This window comes from Aptenodytes patagonicus, chromosome 5 (genome assembly GCF_965638725.1).
Source record: "Aptenodytes patagonicus chromosome 5, bAptPat1.pri.cur, whole genome shotgun sequence".
NCBI classification, from domain to species: Eukaryota; Metazoa; Chordata; class Aves; order Sphenisciformes; family Spheniscidae; genus Aptenodytes; species Aptenodytes patagonicus.
The window spans coordinates 67,625,300-67,640,004 of NC_134953.1; the positions used below are offsets into that span (position 1 = coordinate 67,625,300).

The following is a 14,705-nucleotide window of genomic DNA, read 5'->3' on the forward strand; positions in this document are numbered from 1 at the left end:
TCTGGGGGTGAAGAACAACCAAACTTCCCTCCGGTGTGCATTTCCCATGCAGGGAACATCCTAGTGACTGCACTAGTTAAAGATTCAAAGGATCAGAAACATTTACTGAACTGAGGCAGAATTAGCTATCAGGCATTGTACACTCATATACCTGAATAAAAGCTGCCAACTTCTCATGTAACTTTAATCCAGCACAGTTACTGAATTAACAGGGGCTGCCATCATAGTGGATAGCCTGAAATGCTATCTAATTCACTGCAATATCATTGCACAGCTTAAGCATAAGCAACTGCTCTGATTTCATAGTCTTAAAACAACACTTACAAAATTGTACTCAGATATAGAGGATGTTAACTACAGCTGTATCATCACGATTAGTCTTTTCTAAATGAAAACACTACCAAATAGTGATAAGAAGCAAGCACTGCTAATACACAAAGTTAATTGTGCCCAAAATCCTATGAATATCTAATAAGAAAGATTCTTTCTTTGTATTTCTATTTACAAAAATATCACTTACTAGTATCCTAATATTCCACACAACACTATTCTTCCCAAATAACACTAGTAAAATGTTTGGCAACTTCAATATAACATAAGCGTAACATTATTTCAAGCTTACAAAATTGATGATTTGGCTCAGATGCCATGGAAAGGTCAATTATCCTCTCTAAATAAGTTACTAGAACTCACATTCTTTCCCTAGCCCTGTCTTCTTCATGTGTCAGTTGTCTGATTTAATCGGATGTAACCTCAGTATGTGATTCAAATGCCATAAAAAATGAGAAATGTTATTTGAAAAATAACAACACTGAACATCAGTTCTGAAAATCTCACTTCACATTTATACAGAAATCTTCTAACATTTTATCCAGAATGTTCTTGAAGACACTCAGTAGCACTCGCGAGAAACATAGCATCACAGAGTGCTGCTATAACCTCAGCGTCCTCATCCAAAGATTTTCCCTCCTCTTCACCAGCCAAAATTTATCCAAAGGAAAACATAGATTGAGCCTCCTGTTGCCACCATAGCATTCCTTCATCTTTATCATGTATTATTTATCATTATGCACTTAAAACCTTCTTTCTAACCTGTAATACAGTGTTAATGAATTCACTGTGCAACAGCATTTGCAAACAGGAAGATACCTTAATCTCTTCTCCTGCCACGCCAACCTGCAGCAGCCTCTCCGTGAAGAAGTACAGCACTTGCATTGGCCTCAGTTCTTTGAAGAATTCTTCCACCTCTGGCTCCCTGTGCTGAGTAATAAGACCGGGCTATTGCTAAATTCTCCCGTAACAGCGTTTTTGTATATATCCCAAAGGACTGTAACACACAGTCCTCCACAGACATCGTCCGTAATCCATTCCACCAAGACTGCTGCGGCAAAGCAGATTCGAAAAAGCAGGTGTTATTACCCTCTGTTTCACAGGGAAACCACAGCGCAGAGCTTAAAGGACAAATTAAGAGAAGAAGGAGCAGCAAAGGCGGCTGGCACACTTTGTGTCTTCACAGGGATTGAGGACTGAAGAACAACTGCCAGTGGATGGTTAAAACCAAACCAAGACAACACACAAATAATTAAGGTAAAACGAACAAAGCAAACAGCAAAGAGAGGGAACAGATCTGTATTTAAGTGGGTGAATCAGAGGGCTTTTTGTTACTCAGATCACAACTACTAGCTCACAAAAGCAAAAAGGGCTCCCCTCATCTATACAAGACCGCAAACATCCAAAGCCCATCTCATGGCAGCAACCTGGACAGACACCATGCCAAGGATCAACATGGCACCTCCAGGCTTGGGGCTACACTTGATAACCAGCTAGCAGGGAGTGCTTTCACCTGTTTGACAGCATACTACCCAGAAGACCAAATCAGGCCTGAACTCTAAAACAACCTCTGCCATCTGATTTGTTTCTAGGTATAATTAGGCTGTTTGCTCCAAACCTGATTCTCCAGTGCAGGGCCTTCCACTCCGCAGCTTGTTTCCTCATTTCTTGGTTAACACACTTAGGCTCAGATGAAATGTTAAGGATATTGTAAAGCCCTTGCATTTACCACAGCTTTTCTGAGACAAAAAGCTTATTTTGTAGGATGTTGGCTAAGAAGAGTTATTCTGGGAGCAACGAGAATGCTACTGTAATGAACAGACTAAGAGGATGAATTTTACATTTTCAAGCATAAATTCTTAATGAAGTTAGAGCACGGGATAAGAATAGACTTTACAAAATAAGCCATGGTACAGAAGAGACATGAGAAATCAAAACCATGCTTGGGAAACATCATGAGTGCTGGTATACAAAAAAAAAGGGATAAAAAATTCATCCAGTTTTAAAGACAGAATTACATCCTAATTTGGCCATGAATTTTTAACAGAAATCGGTCCCTATTTTAGTTATTCCTTTGGAATAATATGAATCTTCACAGCAAAAGCTTAGCTTTTAATCTTAAAGTCTGGGAAAGCCGTGATAACATATCATCAACCAGCAGGCAAACAAACCACTCAAGATTGTAAGCCTCAGAGAAATATACAACGTACAAGACAGAATGAACATGAGAACAAGCCCAGAACACTGATTTTTATATAACTACAGATTGATACATTTCTATAAACTGTTTTACAGTAATTCTGGGAAACCCACAAAGGTGATGCATTACGAAAGTAATGTTCCCTTAAATATACATAATATTTAGAAGCTATTCTAATGAAGATACTTGGTTTACACATAAGACTTCTAACCTGTATGTCCACCTATATATAAGTAGGGACATACTTGTTAGAGGTCTGGAACAAAGAAGCAGATTTAGTAAGTTAAGATAAATTGGCCCAAAATGAATTCTCTGCTTTGAAATAAAGTACAGAATAGACAGATATGGAAGTCTCAATGATTTCTGCTGTCTCCAGAAAAAAATTCATTTTAAAATACTAAAAACAAAATATAAAAGTTTGCAATGTGAAATCTTACTACACTCTACTGTAACACATTAAAAAATGGCACAAATAAATCTAAACTAATACAGCTAGAAACAAAAATATATAACAGAATGGTCATTTTTAAAATAAATATGATTTACATAGCCCACCTCAGCAATGAGCTTTTAAACCATATGAGATGTAAAGAAAAATGTAGATAAATGGGAACATTCATCTTATACTCACTTTCTTTTCTTTCAAATTTTCATTAGTAGAGCTTGCGTTATACAAATTTTATTGATTTGGAGAAGAAAAAAAAATTCAAAAGTTAAGCAAAATTTATGCACATTTTTTATATTTTCTAACAAAACCAAATTTAGGTTTCTGCCCTACCTATAACAATGCAACTAGTAATAAAAGCAAATAATATTCCCAGCTCTTCAAATTATTGGATAAAACACACAAACTACTAAACAAACAGATAAGCCAAGACAGCATAGATCATGCACGCAAATGAACACCACCTGCTTGTCCGAAGAACGTACTTTCTGCAGAGAAAATATGACTTGCAAAATTATTAAATAAAGTACTGTTCACAATACCAACCACTTACAACAACAGTATGTAAAAAGAAGACTGTGGCCTTCTACGATGTAGTCTGCAGCTGCCCTTATTTTTAATAAGAAGGGGAAAGTTGCAGAAGCGACAGGTCACAGTTTTATGATCCATCTTGATATTAGAGGAGGCTGCGCACACTAAGCCATGGGGTGCAGGCTGGAACACGTCCCCATGGGCTGTTCCTCTATGTCAAAGATGAATGCAGCTGTAATCAAGTCCATTTTGTTCAAACAAATTGCAGGTTCTCTGTGAGGGCAATGCAGACATTCATGACTTAAAGGAACACTTCTCGTCAATATTTGTGCGTTGATTCTCTTGGAAAATTGGATGTTTAATGATTTTGGAATCTTCCAACTTCTCGGAAGCTGAATGAACAAACAGTTGCATTAAAATGAAGCACGGAGGAAAGCCAATACGGATTTTTACCAGATTTCTTTTGGTTGAACTTTTTTTCCCTAAAACTTTGCTGAGAATTATAACTTGACCTGTTCTGTTGTTATTTTAAATTTCTCATCTATTGACAAATAAAACTGAGGAACACAGGAACACAAAAATAGGAACAATATAATAGCACAAAAAATAATATTCACCTTCTCAGGCAAGCTATAACCCAAACGTGCATTATCACTTCTACTTGTGCAGCAGGTCTTCTAACAGAATCAACAGTATTACTTCCACAACTTTTGTTTTGGGTTTTTTTAGTGTTTATATAAATAAATGCCTATCTCAGCCCAGAGATGTGACAAGGCAATTCTCATTGCACAGCAAGTCTTTCCCAGACGGATGGATCAATAACATCCCTGCTCTAAAGACCTGAAGGTCTAAAGAAAGGAAAGGACAGGGAGGAAAACAAAAGCACACAGAGCTCTTTCACCACAGCAAAGATTACTGTTTGAAGATTTTATTTTAGAACATTAATAATTCATAATGACAGTGTAATGTAAACTAGGTTAGAAGATTATGCTCTCAAGTACCACACAGGGGATTGAATGACAGAATAATAACCACTAGTCAAGGTAGCAAAATTTTAGGAGATAAATGAGGGGAAGAGAGAACTTGGAGGACTAGAACAAGCATATTTTAGATGAACAAACAAAAACAGGAAAAGATACTGAAGAAAAGGGGAGTACAGATGCAGCCTGTAGAAAAGAGAGCAGAAAGGATACCTTATAGAAGGTGAAGCTCTCTTGCAGGCCTTCTGGCATGGTACAGTTTTGAATATTCAAACAAGAGCCTAAATTTGAGACAAAAGTTCAACACAGCTCAGGATAGCTAGACGCAGCTGAAATGCGATACAATTTTAAAAACTGGTGCAATGTTTCCCTGAAATCTTCTTTCCTTCTTTATATTCTAAACTTTCTTTACACTTTCAATTTAATATTGATCTGCTAAAGGGTTTATCTATCTAAATTAGAAATTGCAACTCATGGCTTCAAACGGTAATTTTTTAAGGAAACAGATCTGAAAGGAATCTCCTGCTCATGGGCAGGAATAGTCGCTGTGCTATTGCAAGCAGCTATGTCATATAATGTCTGTTTCTCCCCAGCTCAAGTCTGTTGAATTGACACTAGGTACTCGCAATTAGTACGTCTCTACTATTAGTGCTTCAGTGCGGGATATTAACGGGCCTGTTTGCACACTCCCCAATTTTCCAAGTCAAAACTGAAAACAGCACCTGCTTGCTTCATAGTACAATTAAAAACAAGTTTTGGAAGATGCATGGAACTGTCTATCAACAATAATAAACACGTGACTGCCTGATTAAGAATATACATTTCTTTTTCAGAATGATTCCCTTGCCAGGAATCTTTCAGTGCACGGGTTGTTTCTGTATCTGTATTCAAGTTCAAAAGGTCTTTGAGGGAGAGACTATGTGGAATGAAGAATTTTGTACAGAACTGAGCACACTACTATTGTCTGAGGAAATCACTATTATTTGAAGATAAGGACAGAAAAAGAAAAGCTTAAATATTTACTACAGTCTCTTAAGAACCTTCTGAGCTTGTCCTTCCTCACTCGAAGTTGCTAGCTTGTCCCAGCCATCCCAAACTCTTTGAATAGTGCAGGGGTAGTAAATGAGTCAGTTCATATGCAGGTGTACCAGCAGATCACAGCCTTCAAACACAATTATACAGAAAATTCAGTTATGAACCACTTGGTTTATAGGTGAAATGGCTAGCAAACATTAAAGCTCCCCAACTTCTGAAGTCACAAGTACATACTCCCCCCTGGGAGCCTCTGATTTCCCAGGTCAAACCACCAGGTTATCCTTTACAAGTGGTCCCACGGAGGGCAGCCAAACGGTGAGCCTGGAACAAGACAAGAATTCACACCTCAGGCTCCAAACCCCAGGGTTTAACTCTTCTGCTGCTGCAACTCCAGGCAGGACACAGGGATTTTAGCATTTACATGATGTCTTCACATGAAAAGATTATACCATGCAGGCTACCATGCCTGAATATTTCCAACCATGTGGCAAGCAAATGGACAGTTTCCAATCAGCGTAAGAAAAAACAAAAAAAGTTATCTGAGCCTGTAGAGTTTTAGGTATCACCAATAAGTCCCTCCCTTGTAGTCTCCATCTCCTAGATGGGAAAAACTATTCCCAAGAATAATAACTGGTACAAAAGAAAAGGAATAAAGAGAAAAAATTCCATTAAAAAAGAAATTAATTTTGAGAAACTCATTCATTCATTCAATGTGAGATGTAGATTACAATTCAGTTGCCAAAAGATTACCTACTCAAAATTCACCATTTCACATTATGCATGACGATACATTCACAAAGTTGTTCTGTTACTCATTATTCCTGAATTGCTTATCTACGTTGTTTCCAAAAGTGACATTATACTGCCTTGCAGTCAACTCTGACCAATTATTTAGCACATTTGAGAAAGCAGAACCTGTACCAATTCAAGCACTAAAACAGGAAGATATCACTTGCTGCAAAAACAGAACAATTTCCAAACGTCATTCAAGCTGAATATAATTGTCTTCATTAATCCTTTGACATTTGTCAAATAGGAAACTCCAACTAAAATAAACTCTTAAAACCTGTATCAAGTGACTTTAAACTAAAAGGAAATTTAAGTAGAGATAGGAAACCATCACCAACTCTCAACAAGCCTTGAGGTATTTCAAAATAAAAATATAAAGAACCTCATCAAGTCTGAATTCTGAAATGTTTTTTATCTTCCCCAAAAATATGGAACTTCTCCTGTTTACACGTGCTGCCCTGCTGTTGTAAAATATATGTAGTCTTCAAAACCTAAACCACAGGTGATCTGGGGATGCGCATGCCAAGAATACATCCTTATACTATGGAAGGAATTTCTGCACCTGCCTTGAAGTAGAAGGACTGGAGTTACAAGACCCTCATCAAGACACACCAGCAATCCCAATACATAAGAACAACCATCACAGTCTAAGAGGAGACCCCGTTCAAACAAGGCGGATGTCTCTATCCCCACCCCGTGGTGAAGGTGAGCTGACCAGCACCCTGCGACGTCCAGGAAGCCCATCTGTTTACTGCAACAGAGCAGACTCACTGAGGACGCTGCATGCTGAACCACACTCACGCACCCCAACAAGCCCATAGCTCTAAATATAGGTCTCCCCTCATCCACTGCAACAGCTTATACGAAAAAGTCTTTAAATAAAGGCAGGCAACTCTCCCGGTACATTTGTTGAACATCTATGTATCATATATTCTTGTTACTTACCACAGTTATTGATTAAATGCTTGTTTCCTAGAATAGGGGTTTTATGTAAATAAATTAATATGTTCTTAAATTGTATCACAGATGTCCATAAAATCCTAACTGTATAAAACTCATAACATTGTAATTACACACTGATCAAGTAATTATGTACTGTGCTTAGTGTTTTGGAGTAACATTAGGTTTCCCATTTTGTTTTACTTAAATAAGACGGCAAGGATCTGACCACCCTCGCATTCAGAAATGGTGACCAGGTTTTGTACAGGCTAGAAAAAAATCCATGAAACTACTCTGCAAAGCTATAAAAAATTAATAGTTATCATCAATAGACTTTATTAAGGCTAGAATCTCCAAGGGAAAACATTCCTATAAAAATAATCTCTACCATACATCCCTATAAGAACATGTTCCACAACTGGCATAAATTCATGAAATCAAAATAGCATGAGAAAATATCCCTTCAATAATCCAGCTGAACCCAACTCTTCCCTTGATTTGTTAGGATAAAGCAAATTTCCACTGAGACTTCACCTCACCTGCAGCACCCGGAGAGGCCAGAAATACAGCACCTGGACACATTCACCCTTGTTACCACAAACAAATGAATGCATTTCTCGAAGTATTGAAACTAGTTTATATCTTGCTGAGGGTGATACAGAAAGTGTAGCATTTTTTTGAAACGGGGGGAAATGCATGTTCCTTTAATCTCAAGGCCCATCACTTCTAAGTTACAACAATTAATCCATGACATCTTTTAAGCAACTTGATATCAAGAAATGCTGTAAATCTATATTTCGATTAAAGGACAAATATGGGTGTACAAAGACTTGCCAACTCATAAAGAGGACCAGCTGTGAAACATGGCCTCATTTTCTTCTTCAGTAATTTGACTTCCCTGCTACCCCTAGAAGAGTGCAAGCCAGATCCCAAATATGAGAGCCAATACTTCAGTTTAATTTTGGACATCATTCTCTTTTCTTCCTAAAGATATATGACCTTAATTCCAACCCACGGCTGCATCAACTATAGCAGTCTTATTCCACCTGCTATCAATTTATTTTTATTGTAATCTTGCCACTTCACATTTCCTTTTACTCTTTTGAAAGGTTTACATTATTTTCAATTGTTCAAAGGCTATATATAAAATATTTTCACTCTTAATTAGATTAATTCTTTCAGAAGCCATGAACTTCCATGCTAGCTGTAGAAAACACTTGACATCAGTTGCACCAACAGTTGTTCATCCATTCATGTAAAAATATCAACGACACCATGAAAAATAGGCAAGAAGGGGAAACCTATGTAGATACTTGCGAACACAATATACAGATGGTAAAAAATGAGAAAGAGTTAACATTAAGGCATACACTTTTCTAGCTACGTTTTCCACCAGTTCCTAGTATCACTTGCATAGCCATGGAAATGAACCACAGCCTGGCTAACCTCAGGGTGTTAAGCTGAGTAGATCAATGATGCTAATAACTTGCCAAGATGAACGTTTGCTCTAAGCAAGCAGGAATGGCTATCACTGGTACCGTAACCAAGTAAACAAAACTACAACAAAGACAGACAGGATAAAACAGGATCAAGAGCTGCACAGGTGAAAGCAACAAGGACAAAAATAAAAAGTTATTATAGTAGGCCTAAGCTCTTACACAGTGCTATGTATCTGTGAATCATCAACCATTCAGTATTTAAAGAGCAGATGGCTGGAAGGTCCCCATATGTGAAAAATGTTATTATCAAGAAGAGTCCATAGTAACAGTGGACTATAACTTGACACTAAGACTTTTATGTGAACTATTCTTAAAGAGAAAATTATTCACTAGCCCATGTCAAAAGCCTGAAGATTGAAGGATACTCAGAGGAAAAAAAAGCAGTAAGTACCAAAAAGGCTTTTGAAAATAATCAATAATCATTAGATCTCCTCTCCAAAAAGAAGAGTTCTCAATTGACTTTAACAGTAATCTGATTTTGATAATTAATTACTACTTACGAGTCTGTTAATTACCCCTAATGCTAAACAGCATTTAATCACTTTTAATCACCCTTGTAAAGGAACATTACCCAATACCAGCTTTTAAATAACAAAAAATAATTCAAAATTATATTGATGACAATGACACTAAAATGTTGAGATTGCTTTTTAGTCACTGCCCTTCACTTCACTGCAAGTGCTGCCAAAATGAGCACCATAGTAAGAATTTTCACCAAATGCTGCCCAACATGCAGGGAAAGCAGCAGGTACGCTGGGCAACCACCTCTCTCTTCATGGCAGTGCACAATACACCGAGTACAGACGCATGCAACATCCCTTTCCTTTGCTGACAACCTGATTTCCACCCAACAGATGTAATATATGTTACTCTCCATTAGAGGGACAGATGCCTAAAATAGCTCAACTTCTCATTTTCTTGTTACTCCTACCAGAGCTGGCCAGAAAGAGCAATCTCCCTCTGAAATAACAGTCTAGATTCAGAGGCTATTGCATTACCACCTGATGAGTAACTGAAATTTGACCGGCTACATCCACACTGCAGCATGTGAACTTCAAAACGAGTCCTCTGATGGCTCTAGTTTTAAGTAGGTACCACCGAGCTCCGATTTCATAACCGCACACACAAAGATCTCTAGCTTGTGTTAGCCTTTGTCAGTGACTATTTCACTGGGTGAAGTTTCTTCTTAGTGAAGAAGCTGAAGGTTTCCACTGGGGCTGCTGATGGCCATACATGTTCCATAATAGCACAACATGGAGGAAGGGCTATTCCTGAAGGAAAAATACATCAGCCAAGCTCTCAAATGCTTTAATACAAACTGAGCTGGTTTGGACTTTTTACGGTTTACAAACTCTTGTACCCCATATTTAAGCCTCCTAACAACAGGCTTGATTTTACTCGTTATCCTTTGTAGACCCTGTGTCTGGAGACGGAGGCTTCAGCCTGCTAGCTTCTGTAAGAAACTAATGTGGATTTACAGCAAATAGAACAGAGCACAATACGTTAGCACAGACCCCCTATTCTAGGCACGTATTTTTAAGGACCCCACTCTAGGCTGTTTTACTTTTAAGTTGGTTTTCCTGACGTCAACAACACCTGTGAGGGTTCCTTTGCTCCATGGTACAAGTTGCACATGCACTTAGAAGCTAGCACAAGGTACAAACAGGAATTTGCATGCGCACACAGGTAGAGAGGTTTCCATTCCTCAATTAATTTTATATTCTTCCCTATGTAGGGCCTTAAACTACACATGAACTAGAAAAAATTGTACCAACAAGCAACATCAACCTGAACCCTAAGTGTCTGGAAGTAAACTACAACTACAAGGCTGTTCCCTTCTGCTAGAGATTATTCTCTTAAACTATAAAGCTGGTAAGTTCATAAATGGTTACACCAACACCAAACTGTTAGAAATTCTAGTTGATACTTCTCCTTACCTCCACTGAAAAGGATGACTGTAGCATGGACTAGACGGACTGCTCTGGGGTTGTGAGTTCAGGTAAAATACTAGAGGAGAAGTAACAAGTGCACAATCAGCACTAAACGGGAATTTAAGGTGTTGCAGACCTGGAGCAGATGTAGGAGAGAACATGTGCTGATGAACATCACTTCCTCGGCAGTGGGAGTACAAAGGAGAGGAGATTCTGACAAGGTACCACGGTAGAAAAAAAAATAAATCAGGGTCAATATCACATCTTCTGTTTCAATAAAGAAAAAAAAAAAAGATACTTCCAAAATACAAGTTATATCTTCCTAATAAATGCAATAAACTAAGTCAGTCATCCCTTTGATTATCATCCAAACCCAAATGTATTTGTCAGTCAATATAATATCTAGTCAACATTGTTTTTCCACTATGAAAATCTTCCAGTCTGGAATTATCCAAATTCTTTTTTGTAGTGATTCTCAGGCTTTCTGGAACACACACCCCTGTCAATCCTTAATGTAAAACATTTAAATGAGAAAAATTAACAAAGTTGACAATGGCACCAGTAACAGACATGGACCATTTATGTCATAGCCTTCACAATTTGGGAGCCATGGTTCCACACCAGGCTATGGCAACAATAGAAATACGCAACTGTGAAAACACGAATTACACGAACTGTTAACTAGAAAACAGCATTTAGCACTGACAGTGTTTTATAACAACAACTAATTAAGCCTGAAAGCAGCACTGCAAAATGGCTTTATTCTAGTTTTAGCAACGGGGAAACTGAGGCACAAGGAGGTTAAGTGACTGGTCCATAGCACATCCATGGCAGTATCAGGATTACAGCTGAGGACATTGATTCTCAGCTCTGTGCTCAGTTCTGTAAACTATTCTGCTTTCGCAGGGTTAGCAGCCAACACGTATTTGTATACACAGAGAGCACAGAAAATTTCTCAAAGTAGCTGCTTTCCAAAAAGCTGCAAACAGACTTCTACATAAACATAAAAAAGCGGTTCTAACACCTACTTTATTGAACTGTACACAATGAGATGTCCTTCACTAGAAATAAAGTAAAAGTTAACTTACAAATATTGGTATTATAAAGTGTGATTATGCATTAGAATACAAACTAGTGCTACCATATTTTTACAACTATAACTTAGATTTTGATTTAGGGATGAGAAAAGTTTCTATTTACCATATTTAAGCATAAAAATGAGCAAAAGGGAAATCTGGGGCATGCTTCAGTTTTGTTTAGTATTCAGACACTTTACACTGAAAGTCCTGAAGTCAAGCATGTTTGTCAACGTTCCTTGCTTTAGATTTCCTAATGAATCCAAATACTTATCAGTAAGTAACCTTTACACATTGGAAATCCTCCCCACTAGCAATCTCTGCTTAAACAGCTGATGAGCTTTACAGTTCGCTGACAGAAAAGGTTAAGCCTGCCTCTTAACCTGCTCCTCCCTTCACTGACTATATGATAGATTCTTTTAACCTCCTCTACTTATACACATAGTATTAAATATACAATTTCCTTAATTTTAATTAATAAAATAATAAATATAATTACAAACATCATAAATAGCAGTTTTCATTAGTAGATTTCAAAGCATTCATACAGGACGCAAGCATTAAAAAGGAATTACTTGTTTAAATTTCATTTGTAGAAATACATGCGGCAACGTAAATAAAGATTTTTTGCATTGAATCTAAAAGTTTTCAATAGCATTCTTAATTTAAAAAGATAATAAAGGTAGCAAAGGTTTCTGTAGATTTGAGCCCTGTGGCAGCTTTCTGGCAGATTATTAAAAGTACTTTTTTAAATCTGAAGAGTGATCAAACTAGAAAGACAGAGTTACAAACATTCAGTTTTACTACATTAATTAATGCTTGGTACAAAATCTAACCACAATGTACTCCATTTAAAAACATTTAAATATTGCTCTTTTTTGGCTATACTTTACAGTAAATGCTCCACAAAAGTAAAATGTTAAAGCTTCCAAATGAAATTTCATGTACAGCCAAATAAGCATGACAGATAAAGACAGTTCTAACAAACAAAAGCAATGTCTATTGGCCACAGAAAATTCTGGCTTGTTTTTTGTCATAGTTTCAATTTGAAATGTTTAAGTACAATTTATTTTTCACAACAGCCCTTACTGGATCCGCAGAGACGGGGCTCCAAGCCTCTGTTTCCTCCGTTTCATCATTGTGCTGATACACTATGTTTCTTCCCAGCATAAGAGGCTTAGAGCCGGGAACGAGAGCCCACCGTTATCACTCCAACGCAGAGCACAGAACAATCAGTGCAATTCCAAGCTCTTCATGTACCCCCAGTGTCACTGAGACCTCAGGAGTTCAGTAATGGTCCAGATTAATCACACAGCTCATGTCAAAAACCTAATTATTTAAAAAAAAAAAAACCCCACAACTTTCTACAAGTCTATTCATAGCATCCAGAGAAAGGAAATGAAGCCCACCAGTACGAAATGAAGGCACAGAAAAGTCCAGGACACAAACTAGCCATCTGACCCATCACGCAGCCAGCAATATGGTCTTGACACACTCAGACTGTGCCCACAGCAAATCAGCGACAAACTTCTCCTGGGCTTCACAGAGCAGGAACAGTCACTCTCACCAAATCAAAAGGAAAGCGTAAAGCCAAAGGGAGCAATGGCACACTTGAAAGGATTCTGGCAGAAATCTCACACAGCAGCTTGAAAACTCACACTGCGATAGGAATAGAGTCACTGCTCCCACCCAAAGCCCGTGCAGAGTCATCAGCGGTGCAAAGAGCAGCTGTTCTCGACCGGCGGGGGAACATCTGAACCATCTCTTTTTCAGAAATCAATCCCCTTAAGAACACGCACAACTTTAATCTTAAAACACCTTCCTGTAACTCCCAAGCTGTGTTTCAGCTACAAACTTTATGGATTCTAGCACCGAAAACACAGCAACGCAATTGCAGCAGCCTGGGGAGACAAATGCTGAAAGAGGGGGTGGCGGGGAAACACCTTCATTAGGAGACAATGTTCCCTTGTACAATGCAAGTCTTGCATTTTTGTTTGCAAATGGCAATTTTAATCAGCTCAAAATCAATTTCATGCTAGTAACAAAACTGTCCCAAAATAATGTCCAACAATTTTTAAATGTATATTTGTAAGAAGGTAGGTTTCCCACAAAAATTCCAAATATATATCTTTGATAGACTTTAAAGTGTTAAAGACTATTTAGGCAGGTAAAGACTGCTATTCACAAGTACTCATCAACCAAGTCAAATTCCAGATTACAGCTCATATCTTCAGATCCTCCCATGATCCAAATCACAGCAGGAGTGCCCCACACTACAAGATCACAACCTCTCAATGGCTATGTCCCATCAGGAGAACAAACTACCAGTCTCAAAAGTAAGGTCCAGGGTGCCCAGGGCTGCTGTTCCTTAAACAACCAGAGCCACTGCCCCCCCACACCATGCCTTCAGAGTTAGAACGCACAGCAAGCAACAAAAGGTACAAATTTGGTATGTTAGGTATAATTTTATTATACTTATTAAATGAGAACCTGGATTAAGTAGTGGAAACTTGATAATAAAAACTGCACAAAAGACTTTTCTCACTTTTAAATCCTTGATGAAAACCTCCATAAATTCTTTGTCTCTGGGATTACAGTATATACAGAACACTAAAATCCCCCTTATTCACTAAATCACTTTTTTAATAGAAACAATGTTTTCAAATTACTTTTAAAGCCTAATATACAAATAGCAACACTCCTATGGAGCCCAGCAGGAATAATTCGGCACGTTCCACCTCCAGAGCCAGCCCCACATATCAGCTTAAGAGCACCGAGTTATTTTTGATCTACTGCTTGTGAGCTGCTTCTATGCAGCTCAGAGAAGGATGGAGTGGTTAGAAAATACCACCTTTTTCTCTCCCCATCTATAAAAAGCATTGAATGGAGGCATTATTTCTTACTCTATTTCCAGATCCAAGACAGAACAGAGTGCAAAAGTAGCAAAAGT

The 14,705-nt window shown here is 37.9% G+C and overlaps 1 protein-coding gene across 13 annotated transcripts in view; it reads right to left on the reverse strand.

The window, feature by feature from the left end:
• The window catches only part of MAST2 (microtubule associated serine/threonine kinase 2), a 196,375-nt gene that overhangs the window by 93,301 nt on the left and 88,369 nt on the right, over nt 1-14,705 (reverse strand). For 8 of the 13 annotated variants that reach the window (XM_076340290.1, XM_076340294.1, XM_076340292.1 and 5 more), the window contains one exon: nt 10,686-10,892. The exons of 4 other annotated variants lie outside the window; for them this stretch is intronic. In XM_076340290.1, coding sequence (XP_076196405.1) covers nt 10,686-10,892 — 207 coding nt within the window. Of the gene's footprint in view, nt 1-10,685; nt 10,893-12,844; nt 13,066-14,705 lie in introns of those variants that run through there. One more of the 13 variants, XM_076340300.1, reaches the window with a different exon arrangement.